We start from the raw sequence: 18901 nt of genomic DNA, 5'->3' as shown, positions 1-18901 counted from the left end.
TCATTTCTGGAAACAGAGAGGTCAGGGCTGAAGCAGCTCCTTATCTTTTACACCTTGGGGTGGGTGAGAGAGATGGGGAGGAGGCACTCTGCACATGCTCAAGAAATGCTTATTATTCTACCATGGTGCTGAACATTTATTGAGAGGGGGGGCTGGGTCCTGACATAAATTAACCCCGGCTAGAGCCTATATTTGGGAGTCATATCATAAATCAGCAATGGAGGCTGGTTTGCCCCAGCAACCTCAATCTACCCTAAGCAGCCTCCACTTGCCTGCCTTTTAAATAATTATTGTTGCTGTTACTAATTATATGTCCTTAGCTTCATCCTAAAGCAGGCATGGCCAAACTTGGCCCTCCAGTTGTTTTGGGACTACAATTCCCATCATCCCTGACCACTGGTCCTGTTAGCTAGGGATGATGGGAGTTTTAGTCCCAGAACAGCTAGAGGGCCAAGTTTGGCCATGCCTGTTCTAAAGGAACCCAGATTGGGAAAGTCTTATGCGTTTCTTGCATCCATTCCAGGGGGCAGCCTTGGCGGTCAGCCTCCTCCTTAGTCTCAGGACTTATCCATACAGTGGTACCTCGGGTTAAGTACTTAATTCGTTCTGGAGGTTCTGTTCTTAACCTGAAACTGTTCTTAACCTGAAGGACCACTTTAGCTAATGGGGCCTCCTACTGCTGCCGCGCCGCCGGAGCATGATTTCTGTTCTCATCCTGAAGCAAAGTTCTTAACCCGAGGTACCATTTCTGGGTTAGCGGAGTCTGTAACCTGAAGCGTATTAAACCCGAGGTACCGCTGTACTTGCCTTTCCTCTGCTTTCTAGATATAGTCCATGGTTTAAAGTGTCAAAGCACCTTTTGCTCCAGAGCATTCCCTGCCAAAAACCCGCTCTTTAAAGCTCAATCGGAGGAAACATCATTCGGTGGAAAACCTGAACTGACTTTTGCCCTGATTCAGCTTTAAAGAGTGTGTTTTTGCAGGGAAATCTTGGGGCAAAAAAGAAAATGCTTCAATGTATGTAGCATTAAAGAGTGGCCCTGTGTCTGGAAAGAGTAGGGCAAGAGGTAAGTGTGGGAAAACCTTTGGTGTTGCTATTATAGAATTCAGCAGGGAAGAGGAAGTTACTGGAATTAGTTGGCTCTGCCTCTCATTGACTCTAGCGCCACCTGCTGTTGGGCTCCCTGCCTTCCACCCTACCAGTCTCAATGGGCACCAGGTGCCCATTTAAATCTACCTCCCCATGCCTAGTGTCCTCCAGATGTTATTCAACTCTAGCTTCTATCACCCCTGTCTATACTAACTAAGGTTGATGTGAGTTGGGAGTTGAGTACATCTGGAGGGCACCAGGCTGGGGGACATTCAAAGGATGTTCTTTCCCTCAAAGGATTCTGGGCAATGGAGTTTGTTAAGGTTGCCAGGAATTGTGGTTCTGTGCAGGGTAAACTACAGTGCCCAGAATTCTCTGAGGGAAAGGATGTGTTTCAAAGGTATAATGTTTGCCATGCCACCAGAGGAGGATAGGAGCTCCTTCCTCAGCCAGTGCCTCCCTCTCACACACAGCTTCTAGCACACTCCCTGCCGCCAGGCTCTCGGCTGGAAAGCCAAACGGAGTGGCGCTCATGAGACTGAAGTTGGTTCCCAGTTCCCAGCCTCATGTTGCACTCGCAATAAACGGTAGGGCCAAGTGCTGATTAAGTCAGTGATTGTTATAAATGAATTTGTCAGTGGCGGTTTTGCATCACAATGGAATTTAGCTAATTAAGTATTTCAGCTGATAACACTTCTCCCATTACATGCAATTAGCAAAGCACTAGAGGCTGCAAAGATCTCTGCTGCCGCCCCTCCAGCCAACAAGCACATCCCCAGGGCTAGGGCTGGGCTACAAAGACCACCCAGAATCCCGAAATGGAGGGTGTATTGCTCAGAAATCCTTGGCGCTTGTGTTGTAGCATAATCAGATCCCACCCCATTCCCCAATACCAGGGCAAAATAAGAGAACATACATTGCTGGGGGTATGTATGGCGTAAGGGTAGCAAACCTGTGGCCCTCCAAAGGTTGTTTTTAAATTTTTTAATTAAATTTGCTATCTTGACCAAGACAACAACTTCCATCATCCCCAAGCACTGGGTATGCTGGTTGATACTAACAAGAGTTAGGGCCCAACAACTTTTTTTTGGGGGGGAGCACAGTTTCTTCTTCCCTGTTACAGGAAAATGCATCTGCATCATTATGGAATGTGATGGTGACAATGACTGACCTCCTGTATTATAAGAATTACTGAGTTAGTTCTGCATCTTGGGAAGCCAAGTCCCATATGATCATCCCAAGTGGTGTGGGTCTAGTAACAGGATCATAGAAAAGCTATCAAAGGAAAAAACCAATCACACAGCTGGGGCCAGCCAGCTTGCCAGAGGCAACAGGTCTACTAGGGACAGGAATCTCCCTTATATACTACCATTTTATACATAGGGGTTTTTTGTTTGTGTGGAATAGCATTTCATTGCGGGAGCCCTGGTCTACGCTTTGAAGTGACACGGCTATGATAGTAGAGGCCGTCATTTCCCATTTTTAACCCATCGTTCCTTCCTATGCTTGTGCCCAAGGAACAGCCATACTCCATTTTCTGTTGCTTTTTTCCTACTAACCTTTCTTAGGCCTAATTCTCACCAATATGGTGAACATGTGCCTAGACTATACCACTTCAAATTGCAGGGGGGGGGACTTAAATTGTGGAGTGTTTTCCTAACATTGCCTGCACATTAGAGGTGGGGGGGGGGGGACTGGAAGCCAGGCAGAAAAGTCTAGGCTAGAACACTTCTCTACTTGACAGCTTGTTTTCTATGTGCAGGGAGTATTTTGTACAGAATAGCGACACTCAGTTGCTCAAGTTCCCGCCTGCGGTTTGAAGTAGACCAGGCTTCCTGAACCTTGGCCCTCCAGATGTTTTTGGCCTGCAACTCGCATGATCTCTAGCTAGCAGGACCAGTGATCAGGGATGATGGGAATTGTAGTCTCAAAACATCTGGAGGGCCGAGGTTGAGGAAGCCAGAAGTAAACACAAATTTATCACCTGAGTGAGGAAGAGAATCAGGCCCAAGAATTAACATCATGTCATGTTAAATTAGGATCATAAACCTGGCAGTATTTCGGACGTGGACAGCACTTCAATAGTCGGACCAACTCATTGTTGAATCCTGGGGCAGAACATACATTGGAGGGAGTGTGCATCAAGAATAGCAGCAGAAAGCAGTGGAGCCTGGACATAAGGAAGGATGAACAGATAAGAGCATCTATAAGCCTGCCAGCCTCGCTCACACACCAGCTCACCTCTCTGCTATTTTGCCAGGGGTGCAAGACAGTGTCTAGGTCAACAAAGATCCAGAGCTTGCGTTCCTGCTCTGACAGCGATATCTTAACACAGCTCCCCAGTTGTCACTGAATACATTAAAGCGGCTTCTTTAAAAGGCCAGGCTACAAACCCGACATTGGTAACATCGACTTATAGCGGAAAGGGCACTGGGCTAATTGGGGCAGAGGCAGCTGGGCTCCAAACAAGCTCAGCACAGAAGCCGCTAACAGCTCCCTTGCAGCACAGAGGCATTTCATGGGGTGGTGGAGGGGAGGGAGAGGGGCTGCCGGGTACTCTCCTCCCGCTGCCTCTCTCCTGCCTCTCCCCACCCACCCCCTTGTTACCACAATTGCTCATTACAGGGAGGCTGCCCTTGCTAATTGCTGATCTGCACCAAGCATCCTGCCTTGAGAGACCCACTTATTGCCCTGATTAATGGCAGATGCTTCCCCGGTCGTCAGGCATCAGCCGTGCTGCCGTAGCAACCACTCACCTCAGCAACCGCTTGCCACAGCCACTTCCACCTGTCCCAGATTTAGGGGCCGCTGCAGAGTTGGAGATGGGGAGGGGGATGGAGCTCGGAGTCGGAAACACCGTGGTGGCGGAGCGGGAGAGGGCCAGGTTCAGACAGAAGGATGAAAGCAAGACTTGGTGCAAGAAGACAAGCTATAGGGGTGTGCCTGCTGGGGTCTGTGGGGCATTTGTCGGGCTGGGGGAGGAGAGCAAACTGAGGTTCTGGGCAGGAAGGGACCACACTACTGAAAATTCCTGTGATCCCCTTCTCTCCCTTCCTCTCAACCCTCCGGGGCAAGACTACATACAGCAGCTGCTCCAGCAGGGAGTGTCACGGTGGCTCCAGGAGGCCAAGCAAATTCTTTGCCTCTCCTTTAATTGCAACTGAGGATCAAACGCTTGGATTCAATAACGTTCCTGCTGGAGCCTCAAGGTCACCCTGAGCCCTGGTCCCTCCAGCTGCAGAGTGGAGGAGGAGACAGAGGCCTTGAGGAGGAGGGGGGGATGCAGCAGGCAGAGGCAGCCACTGTAGACTCCCCACATATGCACAGCCAGTGCCCAGCAATGGGATCTCAAGCTTGCCCCACATTAGAAGGAACATGCAGTGAGGGAAGAGGGCTTTCGGCTCTTCTCGCCTTGCACAGAGTGCCTCTGCCTATTCCTCCCTGGAGGCAAATTGTGTTTGGTGCAATGGAACTTGCCCTGCCTGGAAGGAGAGATGTAATTTTGAGAGGTGGTGGTGCCCCCCACACCACCACCACAAACCCATCCCCGCTGCAATCTCTCTCCCAGTTCAGCCTCTGGTGTGTCCCACAAGATAGGGAGATTTCCAGTTCCTCACACATTTCCTGTCTCCTGGCCTCCTTCACAAAATGCATCCATGTGGAGATGGGGCAATTATTTAGCAAGCAGACTTGTGAAGTAGGGAAATGTTGGCAGGTAAGGCCTTGCACAATTAGCACCTTCCTCAGCTGTTCTGTCTCTGTGGTCTGCTCCAGCCCTGCCGCTTCTGTGAGCCATAGTGATTGTCACAGTAACAAAAACGCAAAACCATATAGATCTATTATGTGTGGCTGGGGCTTGTCAAGCTCTGATAGATCTCTGACACGGGCATGACCAGCCACGGACCTAACATACAATTCCTTTTCCATTCCAGGGCAAAAGCCAGCCAGCCTCTTCTGTGGCCCTTTTCACACATCTGATGTGTGCGTATTTATCTCTTCTGCAATTCAAATGCAATTTCTACTTGCATTGGGGGGTGTTAATGCTTCTTTTTCGCTTTCAAGCCTGCATAAACAGTGCCCGCATGTGCACACAAATAGCAGCGTAATGGCTTTGAGTGACATTTGGGGGAAACTCCTAAAGGTTGAGTGGAGAGAGCTCCAGGCCAGTTAGTCTAGAGTTGCCCAGTAGGGGGTCTCCTTGCTTCGTTCCACGAAATGGCTGGGTTGGCTCCAGCGCTTGTCTGATGACCCAAGCACATAATTACAGCCGCAGGAAACTTTCTCAAACGTCACTGATCCTTCCTCCCTGGCCCTTGCTTCCACCATGCATGCACACATAGCAGGGATGGGGGGGGGGACGGGACGAGCCACCCTGCTGTCAGATGACAGTGCTCATCACCCCTGACCGTTGGCCCTGTTGGCTGACGCAAGCTGGAGTTCAAAAACACGTGCACACAACCAGCCACCTTGTCCAGAGAACAGCTATGGATGTGGGACTCTCTCACAGCCCCTTAGGTTTACTCTAGAGGATGTGGGGCATCTAGGTTGCTACCATGTGAGTCAGCTACTGAGGGAGGTGTATCTTCTGGAAATTATAGAGCCCCCCCTTCTGGAGCAGTATCCATTTCTCAGTCCCTGCTCCTGGGCTGACGTTCAGCACCGCAAGCTAATCCATAGCCCAGTTCAGAGATATAAGCACAAGCAGCTACAGACCCCCAGGCACCATACCAACACAAATACACACACACACCTTACTCTGATGCACATCAAAACACACCAACTTGCCTTGTTCAATGCATTTGGGCCGGCACGCACATCTGTGGTTTCTCATATGGAAGCCAGAAATCAGAGGGCAAGCTGCCTAGGAGATCCCTCCTGGGAGCCCAGTCTGACCTGGGGCTGGGTATGCCACATCTATATGAGGATCGATGGTCAGGTTGTCTGAGAAGTAAGCTCTGCTGCTCCCAGGGCACCCTTAGGAAGCTTTAGATAACAGTTTACCACCTTGCAACCCTGCCTGAAACCCTGGAGATCTGCTCCAAGCCAGTCAGCAGGGACAATGCTGAGTGAGGTGGACCAATGGTCTGACTTCCTATATTCTCCAATAGAGAACCCCCATAGCCTCCTATTATGCAAAGCCCCACAACCCATGGGACTAGTTTTGTAATACAGGGACAAATGAAGGAAAATCCAAGACTCAGACAGGATTAGCACTTGAAAGGGCCCTCAGGCAGTAAGATCGATCCAGCCTAAGAAGGACCGGGAAAGAGTTCCAAGCTGAACTACACCTCCAGAAATAGCACATGGTGCTGCTGTCCTAGGAGTGTACCACTTTGGAATGCAGGTGGGGCTCATAGGAGGGAAAGCTCCACATCATCAAAACAAAACACACCACGCATCTCTTGCGGGGGGGGGGGGATGCCAGAGAGGATTCTCACAAGCTTTCCCCTCAGTTTCTGAATGGTGTGGATCAGAAGCCCCTGAATACTCCTTGTGGGGGATACAAAATGGGCTGCTGCTTTTACGCTCTGCTTGTGTCTTTCCCAAAGGTTAGAACACCATTTAAATTAGCAGGGCTCTTCTGTATGTGCTTATGTTCCTCATTTTCTATGTGCAAGAAGAGATTGCGTGTTGGGGGGGGGGGACTGAAACACAATATTGTCCTGCATTCTGAAGTGGTGGTTCAGTCCCAAGCGATCAGTACCATTTGTATTTGTGGAATGATTTGCCTCTGTTCCGAAACTTGAGTAGAGAGCAAGTAAGTGAGGTGAGGCATAATAGAGGCACACAAAATTATGCAAGGTGTGGAAGAAGCAGATAGAGAAAAGCTTTTATCCCTTTCTCATAATAGTAGAACCCTGGTTATCAGTGAAGCTGAATGTGTAGGTTATGGCCCTTGCTCCACCACGGAGAATCTGCATTGCATACAGAAGGTTGTCATGGTCTTGTTACAAGAAGAGTCTCTGAGGTGTACTTGCCTGGAGGAAGAGGCAGCATCCAAAGTCAGATCCAGTCCTACGGCTGGATGAACAGTGATCCAGGAGGTCAGATGATTCAGGGGTCAGGGAACCTGTTGATCACGGGGCCCAGGGTCACAACAAGCAGGAAACAGCAAGGTAGAGCCAGGAGCTACTAGCATTGCTACCAGCATCCACCTGCTGCTTGAAGCTCTGCTTAAGAAGGCTGAAGCCATCTGGTTCTCATCAGCATCAGAGAGCCAGCGTGGTGTAGTGGTTAAGAGCGGTGGACTCGTAATCTGGTGAACTGGGTTTGATTCCCCGCTTCTCCACATGCAGCTGCTGGGTGACCTTGGGCTAGTCACACTTCTCTGAAGTCTCTCAGCCTCACTCACCTCACAGAGTGTTTGTTGTGGGGAAGGAATGGAAAGGAGATTGTTAGCTGCTTTGAGACTCCTGAAGGGGAGTGAAAGGCGGGATATCAAATCTAAACTCTGCTTCTTCTCTTAAGTCCTTGAAGGTTGATCAGCTGCAGGTGGAGTCACTCCCCTTTCTCCCCCTTCAGGCTGCTGTTCAGCAGGCAAAGCTGACTCCTGGCCCATGGCAAAGTTTCAGTCCTTGACATCTTCAGGTAGGGCTGGGACAGTAGGACAAAGTCTCATCTGAAACCCTAGAGAACTGTGGCCAACCTGTGTGGACAACACTGAGCTAATTGCCTGACTCAGTATAAGGCAACCTGTCTCTAATGGAGAACCAGTGTGGTGTAGTGGTTAAGAGGGGTCAGACTAGAATCTTGGAGACCAGAGTTCAAATCCCCACCTGGCCCTAAAGGTCGCTGGGCGACCTTGGGCCAGTCACTGCCTCTCATCCTAACCTACCTCATATGCATGCCGCTTAGATCTCCTTGGAAAAAAAGGTGGGGTATAAATGCAATAAACAAATACAAACAATTATGTTAGAAGGTTCAGGACAGGCAAAAGTACTTCTTCATACAGCACAGAGGCAAACTTGGGAATTTTCTCCCACAAGAGGCAGTGACAGCCACCAACCTGGGTGGCTTTAAAAGAGGCTTAGGCAAATTCATGGAGGATGAGGCTATCAGTAGGTACGAGGTCTTGATGGTGGGCTTCCCATAGACATCAGGTCGGCCACTGTGAAGATAGGGTGCTGGGCCGGATGGCCCTTGGTCTGATCCAGCAGAGCTGCTCATGTGAGGGGGTATGAGGTAGAATCAGTGGCGTAGCGTGGGTTCTCAGCACCCGGGGCAAGGCAATTAATTTGCGCCCCCTAACCCGGGGCAAGGCAAGTAATTTGCGCCCCCTAACCCGTGGATTTTAGCACTCGAGTCTCTTCCGCGCCCCCCCAGATGTTGCGCCAGGTGCAGCAGGCCCCCCTGCACCCCCCACGCTACGCCACTGCTCCCACCACAAGTCTTCAGGACAGCCATCCGAAGGCTGGTGCGGGGAGAAGGTCTCTCCGCCCCACCACCAGGCTTCGGAGGAGGTCCGAGGACAGTGGGGTTCCTGCTTCCTCGAGGAGGGCTGGCCAAACGCGCCCCCCCAAATGTTGCGCCCGGTGCGGCCGGCACACCTGGCACCCCCCACGCTACACCACTGGGTAGAATTAACTTTGCAGAAAGAGCCTTTCCCCCATTTGAATACATTGTGTGTCTGTGTATATCAGGGTTTCCCAAACTAGGGTCTCTAGCTATTTTTGGACTTTAATTCCCACCATCTCTAGCTAGCAGTACCAGGGGTCAGGAATGATGGGAACTGTAGTCCAAAAGCAGCTGGAGACCCAAGTTTGGGAAACCCTGATGTATCTGAACATACATGTACTGTTGAGTCATGAGTGAAAAAAGTCCTTAATCAATATTTGCTTAGAAGGGGGGGGGGGACATGCCCTAATTTCTGACAGCCTACTTAGTCTAAATAGGGAGGACTTGATGAGGGACATCCTCAGCACAGCTGGAGGAGACGCAGCAAAAGTCAACTGAACAAATCAGGAAGTTGGAGAATCTTCCCTAAAAGGAAATGCTAAAAAGGGAGATGCTTCTTAGTTTAGGAAAAATGATGACTTAGAAAGAACATAATAGAGGTTTATAAAATTTTGAATGGCGTGAATAGGATGAATAGAGAGATTTCTCTCTCAAAATACTGGACCTCTGGATCATCCAAATAAAAATTGATTGGCAGCAGACTCAGGATACTTAAGAATATAGCCATGCAGTACATCATTAGCATGTGGAATTTATTGCCACAAGATGTGGTGGAGGCCATGAGGATCAGTCAAATTAATGGTGGATAGTTTGATCAATGTGTCTTAGCCATGAGAATGAATAAAGGAATTCTATATTCAGAAACAGTTTACTTCTAATTAACACATGCTGGGGACAAACAAATCTTCATCATGACCTGCCTGTGATGATCCAAAGGTCATTTGAGTTTCCAGCGTTAGGGACAGTGGCTTATGCTCTTGTGGTCACATTTGAAGCTCAGTTCGGGTACAGCGGAAGTGGGGGAGCTACAACTATGGATTAGTTGTAGGCTATTAGAGGGGTGCAGAATCAGAACAACCCTGGAGGGGGCTCAGACTTGGGGTGGCAGTACAAGAAAGGCCTGAATAGGAGGAATCTTAAATGGAGATACTAGCAGATGCTGGCAGGGACTGAGGGTCACACCACTGACAAAATTCTCATATTTAGATGCACTTCAGGATCTCTGTTATTCTTATATTGGTGTGATTATATTAACACGAGTGCCTGCAGTTGTTGCAGGGGTTGTTCACTCAGTATTGTTTTCCTCTATCTACCTGGACAAGGAAAACCTGGTGTGCAAAAACAAAGCCCTTGCATAAGTTCAATTTGCAGTCTCTCCAAATATAGCTGCCTGAAACACTGAAGATCTCCTGCCAGTCAGGGTAGACCAAGGGTGGAGACTGTAACACTCCAGATATTTTTGGATTCCCAACTCCCATAAGCCCCAGCCAGCATGACCAATACTTGAAGATTATAGGAGTAGTACAACAACAATTTTGGGAAAGCCAATGTGGCCATCCTTGGTGTGGACAATAGTGGTCTGATCTATTGGGGTTCCAATGTTCCTACTGTCGTGAGTCAATCAATCAACATGCATTCCTTGGAGGCTGGATCTGCTGCCCCTGTGGATCCTGCCACCTGGGGCAGTTGTCTCATTTTGCCTCATGGGTGGACCAGCCATGCCAACAGCAAGAAAAAGCATGCAGGTAGAGCTGATTGTTTGGGTCTTTCCCCATTGCTTATGACTCTAGTAGCAGGCCGGTTTCAGTATCATGGGAAAGAGATGCATGATTGGTCCTGTCCATGTAGTTGTGATATTGCTTCTCTCTCTCTCATACACACACGGACACATACAGAGGCCCCCTACCATACCACGGGGAACTAATTCCTGCATTTCTCTCTCCTTTCACCAGGAGCTGAGAGCTACATAACAGGCAAAAAAGACTTGAAGCTCCTCATCCGAGCATTCTCAAGGAACTGCAGGTAGGATGAAAGTCGTTCGATCTCAAACCCTGGAACTGTAGAAAACTGTAGGGACATAGGTATAAGCTTAGAAGCTGCCTTATTCCAAGCTACACAATTGCTCCAGCTAACTCAGTATTGTGAAAACCCTGACCGGAAGTGGCTTTCCAGAGTCTTTCCTAGTCCTACATGAAGACACCAGGGATTGAACCCAGGGCTTTCTGTATGCAAAGCTTTACCACTGAGCTCTGACCCCAATATCAGAACATTGGAAGTGTCCATTGTGAGTTTCTGCACCTGCTGGGCCAGAGATGCTTACCCAAACATTCAAAGGGACTTTGGCATATAGCTCCTGGAAAGGTTGGGTGGCATTTAGCCTCACTTCACATGAACGCCTCTCTGGTTCAAGAAAAGAAGAAAGTGCCCCTCGCGTCTCCTTCTCCTGCAATATTGAAGGAAGGAGCTGAACGCACCTGACCCCAGCGTGAGCTGGCAAGAAACAAAATGAAACGGCTCAGTGCAAGTTGCCCAGCTGATGTCATCCCAAAGTCACCAGGAAGCGTTTGGTGTTCACATTGCTTGGAACGCAGAAATAATGAAAGATCTTGCACATACCTCGTTCTGCCGTAAGGGTCTATTGTGAAGGAGGGCTCCCCCCCCAAAAAAAAAGCAGTAGCAGCAAGGCGAGTCTGGCAATTCCCTAGCTAGATTGTTCCAGTGGTTACTTTCTTTCTTCCCCATGCTAAGAGGGTGCAGCTTATCTGCACCTAATTTCTTGTCTGAATTTGTCTGCCTTCAGCTTTCAGCCGGGGGCTCTCATTCTGCCTTTGTCTGCTGCATTAAAGAGCCGCCTGCCGTCAGAAATCTCCTTCCGTACCATGTAGGTACTTAGAGATTGTGATCAAGTCACCCTTTACCCTTCTCTTGGAGAGACTAAACAGATCGAACTGCTTTGGTAAGGCAGGGCTCCCTGCCCTCCAGATATTCTTACAGCTTCTCCCTACTTCCTCTGATTTATGAACACATTTTTACTGACACGTTTTTAAAAAAACAAAAAAAAAAAAACTGCAATATAAGCAGGGCTCAGGATGCAGGTTTTAGCAATGTTTGTCTTCATGATTCACACAAAGGTAACGTCACCGTCTTCTCATTCCTGCTGCAATGACCCCTGCTTATTTAAGGGGTTGTTTACAAGATAATATAAGGCTAACCTTCCACACACTTTAAAACGCATGAAAAACCACTCTATAACCAGAATGCTTGAAGACTAGCAAAAAAGGTGGACCACCCCTCTTTTCTCTTACAAAGAGTGTTCCAAGAATGGAAAGGTGATTGTACTACCTGTTGAGGATTATAAAGGAACACTCTGTGTTAATTAGCCCAGAATAAAAAACACAGATTAGCACGGAATTGGGAGTACACTCCCCAGAAGATGCACTGAATGAGAAGGAGGTGGGAGTCCATCAACTTACTATGCTTTAGCTTCTGCAATTACGCAAAGCAAAAGGATGATTAAACACACATTAAGTAATCTTGAGAACACACAATAAAACAGAGGTGGACAACCTCAGGCCCTTCAAACCCCTCTATATGGCCCTCAGGATTCTCCCCTGCTCCACACCCTCCTTGAATGTTTTTGCCTGGCTGGAATGTGTCCTTGAGCTTTGAACGCACCTGACCCCTCTTGGGTGCCTGGGTGTGTGAGTGTATTTAGAAATTGTCCAGGTCTGCAAAGGCAAAATTTACATCCCTTGCTCCTCCCACTTTTGCCCTGGCCCCGCCCACCACCGGCATGTGGCCCTTTGGAAGGAATGTGGCCATTGGGCAGAGGTAGTTTCCTCACGTCTGCATTAAAAGCTAGAGTGGTGATGCTAATCCACATTGGTGACTGTGATTAATCGGGAATAAAAATGTGTTACTTTATGACAGCTCCCCTAAATTATCTTCATATGTATTTCTCAGAGAGACTCATAGAGAACTCTCAACCAAGTTCCATCTCTGGGAAAGGTGACATTCAGCTGTCAGTCTGAGTAGGCTGGCTGGTTTTGATTTGGAGCTGTGGGGGCAGAAAGGTTATATGTTGGTAATCCACCAAGACTGCTGGAAGAAGGGGTGGAGGTGACAAAAACGCATGGAGGTTCATCTAGGCAATGAGAGGGAGTCAGCATAGGAAAGGCTTCTCAAAGCCCACCCTGGTTTTGGACTGCTACCTCCCTCCCACTCCAGAAAGGTGCAAATTTGACAATTCTCACTGCCCCATCCTACCTAAGCCATACTGACATTATCAAAACCAAGGCTTCCAAAACTGTGGAAACCACCATAGTGTTTAGAAATGGCTCTGGGCTGCAATCAGCCCTTCTGGAGCTTGTCTCTGTTTCTGTGGCATGGAGAAGATGAATATATTGTGCCACACCTGAAGCCCCTGCCTTCCACATAAGAAGAGAGCCCTGATGGATCAAGCCAAAGGGGCCAACTAGTCCAGTATCCTGTTCCTTCAATGGCCAACCAGATGGTGAAGCCTGAAAGCTGGACTTGAGCACAACAGAACTCTGCCCACCTGCAGTTGCCAGCAACTGGTATTCATGGGCACAACACCTCTGGCATCCACAATCTGGTTCCCTCCAGATGTTTGAGTATCAACTCCCATAATCCTTTGCTGGCACAACCAATGGTCAAGGATAGCAAGAGTCGTGGTCCAACCAAGACCTCCCTGGAGGGGCACCAGGTTGGGAAATCCTGCAAACCACTGCAGTTCAGAGGTGCTTATATAAGGCATGTGAAAGACTGTGGAGGGACACCTGGTGCACTGAGACCAGTCCCTAGATCAGGAATCTTCTTGGGCTCCCCCTTTCTTTCTACAAAGCATGCCTCTGAGGTTTTCTGGCTGGGCTGGGGTAGCATCTGATTGCTGAGGACTTGTACAGCAGGGCCCTTGGCTCATGACTCATCTTCTAAGTATGGCCACCCATGTCCACAAGAATGATCACATGGAGAGATTGACAATAAAATATTGCAGCATGGAGCAGTGGCATAGCTTGGGTTGTCAGCACCCAGGGCAAGGCAAGTAATTTGCGCCCCCTAACCCGTGGATTTGCGCCCCCTAACCCTAACCCCCAGATGTTGCGCCCGGTGCGGCCGGCCCCCCCTGCACCCCCCACGCTACGCCACTGGCATGGAGTGCACCTGTTCATGGCTGGCTGGCTGGCTGGCTAGAGCCCTGCTCTCTCTCCCAGGTTACTCCATTCCATGTCCCTACCCCTGTTTTTTGTTGTTGCTCTTTCTCCTTCCCTCCAACAGTCCATCAGCATCCCATGGCCACTGTGTGCTGTTTGTAGCAGGGTTGGGATGCTGCTGTGGACTCCAGCTCCCATCAGCCCCAGCCAGCATGAACAGTGATCAGGGATGATGGAAATTGTAGTACAATAACATCTGGAGGTCCACAGGTTCCACATCTCTGCATTAGTATTTAATTATGTAATTATGGGAACATAGGGACCTGGCGCCTGCCACCACAGTCTTTTCTTTTACCTCGCCAATCCTTCACCTTTCTAGTTCTGCCAAGAGAATTCCCCTACCTACATCCTTCTCTCTGCCTTTGCAGAGTCCAGACTCAAAGGTCCTTATGAAGACAGCATCTTCTAGTGAGTGAATGAGAGAACATATCTTCTCACGCCAGACCTGGTAGCGTATGACATTTGCCATGGGATTCTCCCAGAGTTGTCTTTTGTCACTAGCTCACTTGTTCCAAATCTCAGGCTTTATAGAGGGTTGCACCTCACATCCAAGCAAATCAAGAACACCAAGCAGACAGGTCACCCCTTTTATCTAAGAACATTTCACCTCCACATAACTCTGTGGAGCACAAGGCACATCTCCAGGGTGTCCTTTGTTTTTATTTTGATCTGACAACCCTGTCCTTTCCTTTTGCTTATCAAAAGGAAGTGGGGTTGTATGCTTCCTTAACTTGTAGCTTAACTTAGGCAAGGAGCCCTCTGGGGGCACCATGAAGTTGTGAAAATAAACAGATGATGCCTTGTCTTATCTCACCACTGGCATATAGGCAGGGCAAATCACAGACCTGGCTGCCTAATGGAGAGGCAGTCCAGTAATACACCAACTGAAATGCAGGCTTCAGATCCCTCCTACTTACATCCACTGGCCCCTTATATCTCACCCCAGGCACAGCTCAGAGGCATCCTTCATCAACAGCTGTTGATTTCTGACATCTTAGTCCACTGTGAGTTTTCCAATCAACCCTCCATGCTGGGGTCACAAGATCAATTTCAACAGAGATCAGTTACCCCATACTACTTTTTATTTTAACCAAACCATCAAGCTATCAGGGCAGCCCAAGAGAGTCAATGGGTGGACCATGGGTGTTCTGGAGGAAATGAAATGGAGGAAAAGATTTTAATCCACTCAGGTGCTGTGCAGGGAATGCACCCAACCATAGGCTAGCAGTATAAGATGGGGTGATATTGTATTATGTGTTGATAGTGATTGGGTCACCTCACTCCATATGATCTCCTTGCTCACTCCCCACAAACAGAACTGTGGAGGGAAATTGGCATCAAGGCAGTGGAGGATCATAGAGCTGAACTGAGGGCCATTTGTCTTAAGAAGCCAGTGAGGAAAACCAAGAGACACGACTTTGGGGGAAATGCATGGGAGCAAAAGGATTGCTAAGGGACAAAGACAATCTGAGATGAAAAGGTAGTTGTGTGATGCTAAGGGAGCAGGCTGAGAAAGTCAGGATTATGGAGCATTGGTAGGGGGGAGAGGCAATTAGTCCAGCAGTTTTTCAATGCTTGTTTCAGCTCTGACACTGTGCCTGGCTACAGCTGATACCGCCGTGGCTCCCTGAGTCCTCAGAAGAGCACAATAACTTGGGGCATGTGGGATGATGCAATTGGCTTGGGCTCTTGTAGATTTGGAAAAGCACAGAACAAACTGTCTGCATTCTGGAATTGCCTGCCCACTCTGTGCAAAGGGGTCAAATTGCCCTCATCCATAGGCGAAAGGCTTCCTATGCTGCCAGGATGAGCCACAGCCTCCAGGCAGGTGGAATGCCCACCATCTTCAGCAGGGCCCCTTTTGTGACTGTGCCTCTAGACGGGAAGACTTACCCCCTGCTTGGCTTGAAAGTTGGCTGTCTCCCTACAGGCTGGCACTGAGATCAGTGAGAAGAGCGGAGTGAAAAGACAAAACAGTATCCACTCATGCTCCTCTCTGCTGCCAGGTCCAGGTCCTCATCCTTCAAAGCAGCCTGTAGCATGTGTGGGTTTTCAAAGAATCACTGTGCAGCTCTACAATAGGCAGCTTGTTTGTGCAGTTGGTAGTGGCTGCTCTGTAGAGAGCATGTATTTCTCATTGCCAGGTGTTCTGGCTAGGTGCGTAACTGAAGGGCTCTGTGACATACAAGTGTGTGGCCAGGAGGCGTGTTGCCTAGAGAGGAGTTGTTATGATCAAAGGCAGCATAACATGTGTGCCGTTGTGTGAATGTGTGGTTGTTTGCTGACAATGCAATCACCCTCTGTGTGTGTGTGTGTGTGTGTGTTTGTATATGTGCACATTATCTTTTGCATTTGTGAATGTGTCTGTGTTTGTCGTGCATGCACACGAGTGCCTAGCATATGTTCAAACCTCTTGCTGTATGGGGTTGGTGGGAGCTGCAAACAATTTGCAAAGGACCCTTCTAATCCTCAAGAGATCCTGAAAAGCGTGCGTCCATGAGTGTGTGTGTGTGTATCTTTGGTGCATTATGACGGAGTGGCTGGGGTTGTAGCTTGGAAATCCTTCTGCTGATGAGGCTCCAGAAGCAATTCCAGAGACACACCTGTGCATGCCAGGTTAGCTTCCCCCAAACTCTGCTTAGAGAAGGAGGGTGGTAGGAATGAGAATGGCTGTCCTTCTTCGGTTCCACACTCTGCTACTGACCTGCTGGCTGACCTTGGCAATGTCCCTAAGGCTCTGGGCCTCAGTTCGCCACTATTTAGTTTGGGAATCAAAGCCCTGCCAGGCCTCATGGAGGCTGGAGGGCTGCACTGTTGTTTTTTGTTCAAACCTTGGATGCTGCTCTGATCACTAAACTAACTGCCTCTGAGCCCAGCCGGACAGTGAACTCTGGGTGAGCAGATGGGTGTCATTGTTGGAGAGGAATGTGAAACAATTAGCCAACCTTCTGAAGACACCCTCTGTCATCCTAATAACACACAGACATACACACCCCTTCCCACATCAATATTCCTCTCTTTGGCACAGGGCAAACTGAACGCAGATGCTCCACTAGGCCCCATGCCTTTCGTCAAATCCTCAGCTTGGGGTTCCCATCACAGACCCAGGGCTTTTCAGGTTAAATATATGTACCATAATCTTCTCCCCTTACCCCAACCACAAACTTCCCCTGCCAACCTTTAGGCACAACTGCCCCCGTAGTTGTTGGAAGTCCCACTTCCAGTATTCCTCCTGTACAGAGAGGTCCTAGTTATCCTGCTGAGGCCAGAGCAGTCAAGCAGTCTCTGTTTCACATCCTTCCTACAAAACCCTTTCGGTCACCTTGCAAAAAAAAAGAGCTGCCTGCCAGATCTGAGAAGCAAGACAAATAAGACTGTGAGCTCCACTGAAGCCAAGAGGATTGGCAAGAAGGTGGGTGGGGAGGGGGCAGAGATGCAGCCAGACACCCCCCACGCTCCCCAGCTCTTGTTTTAACTCAATCAAAGGGCAGGAGCAATGGGCAGAAACGCAAGCATTGAGAGATCAGGACAGAGCCCCGCAAAAGAGGGTCCTTCTGCTGCAGACACAAGACACACTTTGGCAGTGCCAGGGCAGCGGGTGGCGGAGGCAGCGTTGCACATGGCACTGAGCCCAATGGCTGCTTTAGACAGAGCAGGGGGTGCAGTCGGCCTGGAAAGTTTGTGATTACACTTGGTGATGCCGAGTGGCTCCCTGTCGAGTCCAGGGTTCCCCGCGCACCTCGAGGACGACGATCCGCGCCCACTCCCGCTTGCCGAGCCCCTGGCTTCCATAACACACACCTCGTGCCCACTCCTAGGACGATGCCACCTGGCGGCTCCATTGCCCCCCTGGCTGAAGCCACGGCGCCGCATCCTCTGCCAGTGCCCACCGTACTCCCCGTCGAACCGAACTCAGATGCCTCTTCCGCTCCAGCCGCCCCCTCACGCCGCCACCCCCCCCCCACGTCCCCGAGGCTGCCACCCGTCAAGGAAGGCACCCGAGCAGAGCGCAAGAGCCGCTCACGCTGCTCCAACCAGACCGACGCCACCGCGCGTAAAAAGCGCTCTGACTCACCGTTGGGATGAATGTGGCTAGTGAGGATCGTGCCAGCCAGCAGGACATGCCATAGCCTTGTGCCCAGGCGGGCACCGGCTCCCAGCTGCTGCCATAAAGCCATCCTTCGGCAGGAGAGAGGGTCGTCGTGGGAGGACGGGGCAGGATCCGGCCCAGGGAGAGAGGAAAGGAGAAAGGAGGAGGGGATGGGGACGGCCCAGGGAGCACTGGAGGGGGGGTGTCCCAGCTGGAGTCTCCTCCGCGCTGCCGCCGCCGCCGCAACAACTCCTCAAGGCACCTCGGGGGCACTTAGCACCCCAGCCCGCCGCGGGCTCCCTGCGCGCTCCATCTGCTGCTCATGGCCGGGCGGACCCGCCGCCAGGGCTTCGAGGGGCAGTTGGCAGGAGAAGGGGGCTCGATCCGGCAGCCAGCACTGGAGCTCCGTGCCGGGCAGCCGCAGAGACCCCCTCGCCGGCCGGTCGCGGCGGCGCGTCTTGCGTGTGTGTGCGCGCCTCTCTCTCTCTCTGCGCGTATGCCAATTTCTCTCTGCCTGTCTCTCTGCCTGTCTCACCCTCGTTGCCACTCACTGCCAGGCAGCGCCGGGCTGGCTGCAAGCACCTTGTCCGCGGCAATGCAGAAGAGAAAGAAGAAAGAGCCAGCGAGGGGCTGCAAAACCCGGACTGGAATCCGCCACGGGAAGGGACGGAGCAACAGCTGGTTCCAGACTGACAAGCTCCGGAGACGCAAACAAGCCCTCCTCTGGGAGGGAGAGGGAGCCGCAGCCGCCAGGCGGAGCCCAGCACACCTACCTCCCGCGCCGGGCTCGCTCGGCAACGCCGGCGAGGGAGGGAGGGAGGGAGGGAGGGAGGGAGGGAAAGCCCGCCGCCGGCTCGGAGAGGGAGGTGGGCTCGGGGGGCCAACGGCGCCCGGCGCTTGCTAGTCTATTCTTTTTATATGGCGTGGCTCCGCGAGGAATCCTCTCGACTGGCCGGCCTCACAGCACTTTCCCTCCCCGCGGGCCCGCGGCTTCCCTACCCGCCCCCGGAGGAGCAACAGGCGGCAGGAGCAG

The 18901-nt window shown here is 50.5% G+C and overlaps 1 protein-coding gene across 2 annotated transcripts in view; it reads right to left on the bottom strand.

The window, feature by feature from the left end:
- The window catches only part of UNC5A (unc-5 netrin receptor A), an 87569-nt gene extending 68946 nt beyond the window's left edge, over window positions 1-18623 (bottom strand). The window contains exon 1 of one of the 2 annotated variants that reach the window (XM_082213551.1): window positions 17854-18623. In XM_082213551.1, the coding sequence (XP_082069677.1) occupies window positions 17854-17956 (103 nt within the window). In that variant the 5' untranslated portion in view covers window positions 17957-18623. The remainder of the gene's footprint in view (window positions 1-17853) is intronic. The other variant, XM_082213553.1, reaches the window with a different exon arrangement.
- Window positions 18624-18901: the final 278 nt, after the last annotated feature.

This window comes from Podarcis vaucheri (genome assembly GCF_965113315.1).
Source record: "Podarcis vaucheri genome assembly, chromosome: 2".
Taxonomy (NCBI): Eukaryota; Metazoa; Chordata; class Lepidosauria; order Squamata; family Lacertidae; genus Podarcis; species Podarcis vaucheri.
This window is presented reverse-complemented; position numbering and strand designations above follow the sequence as displayed.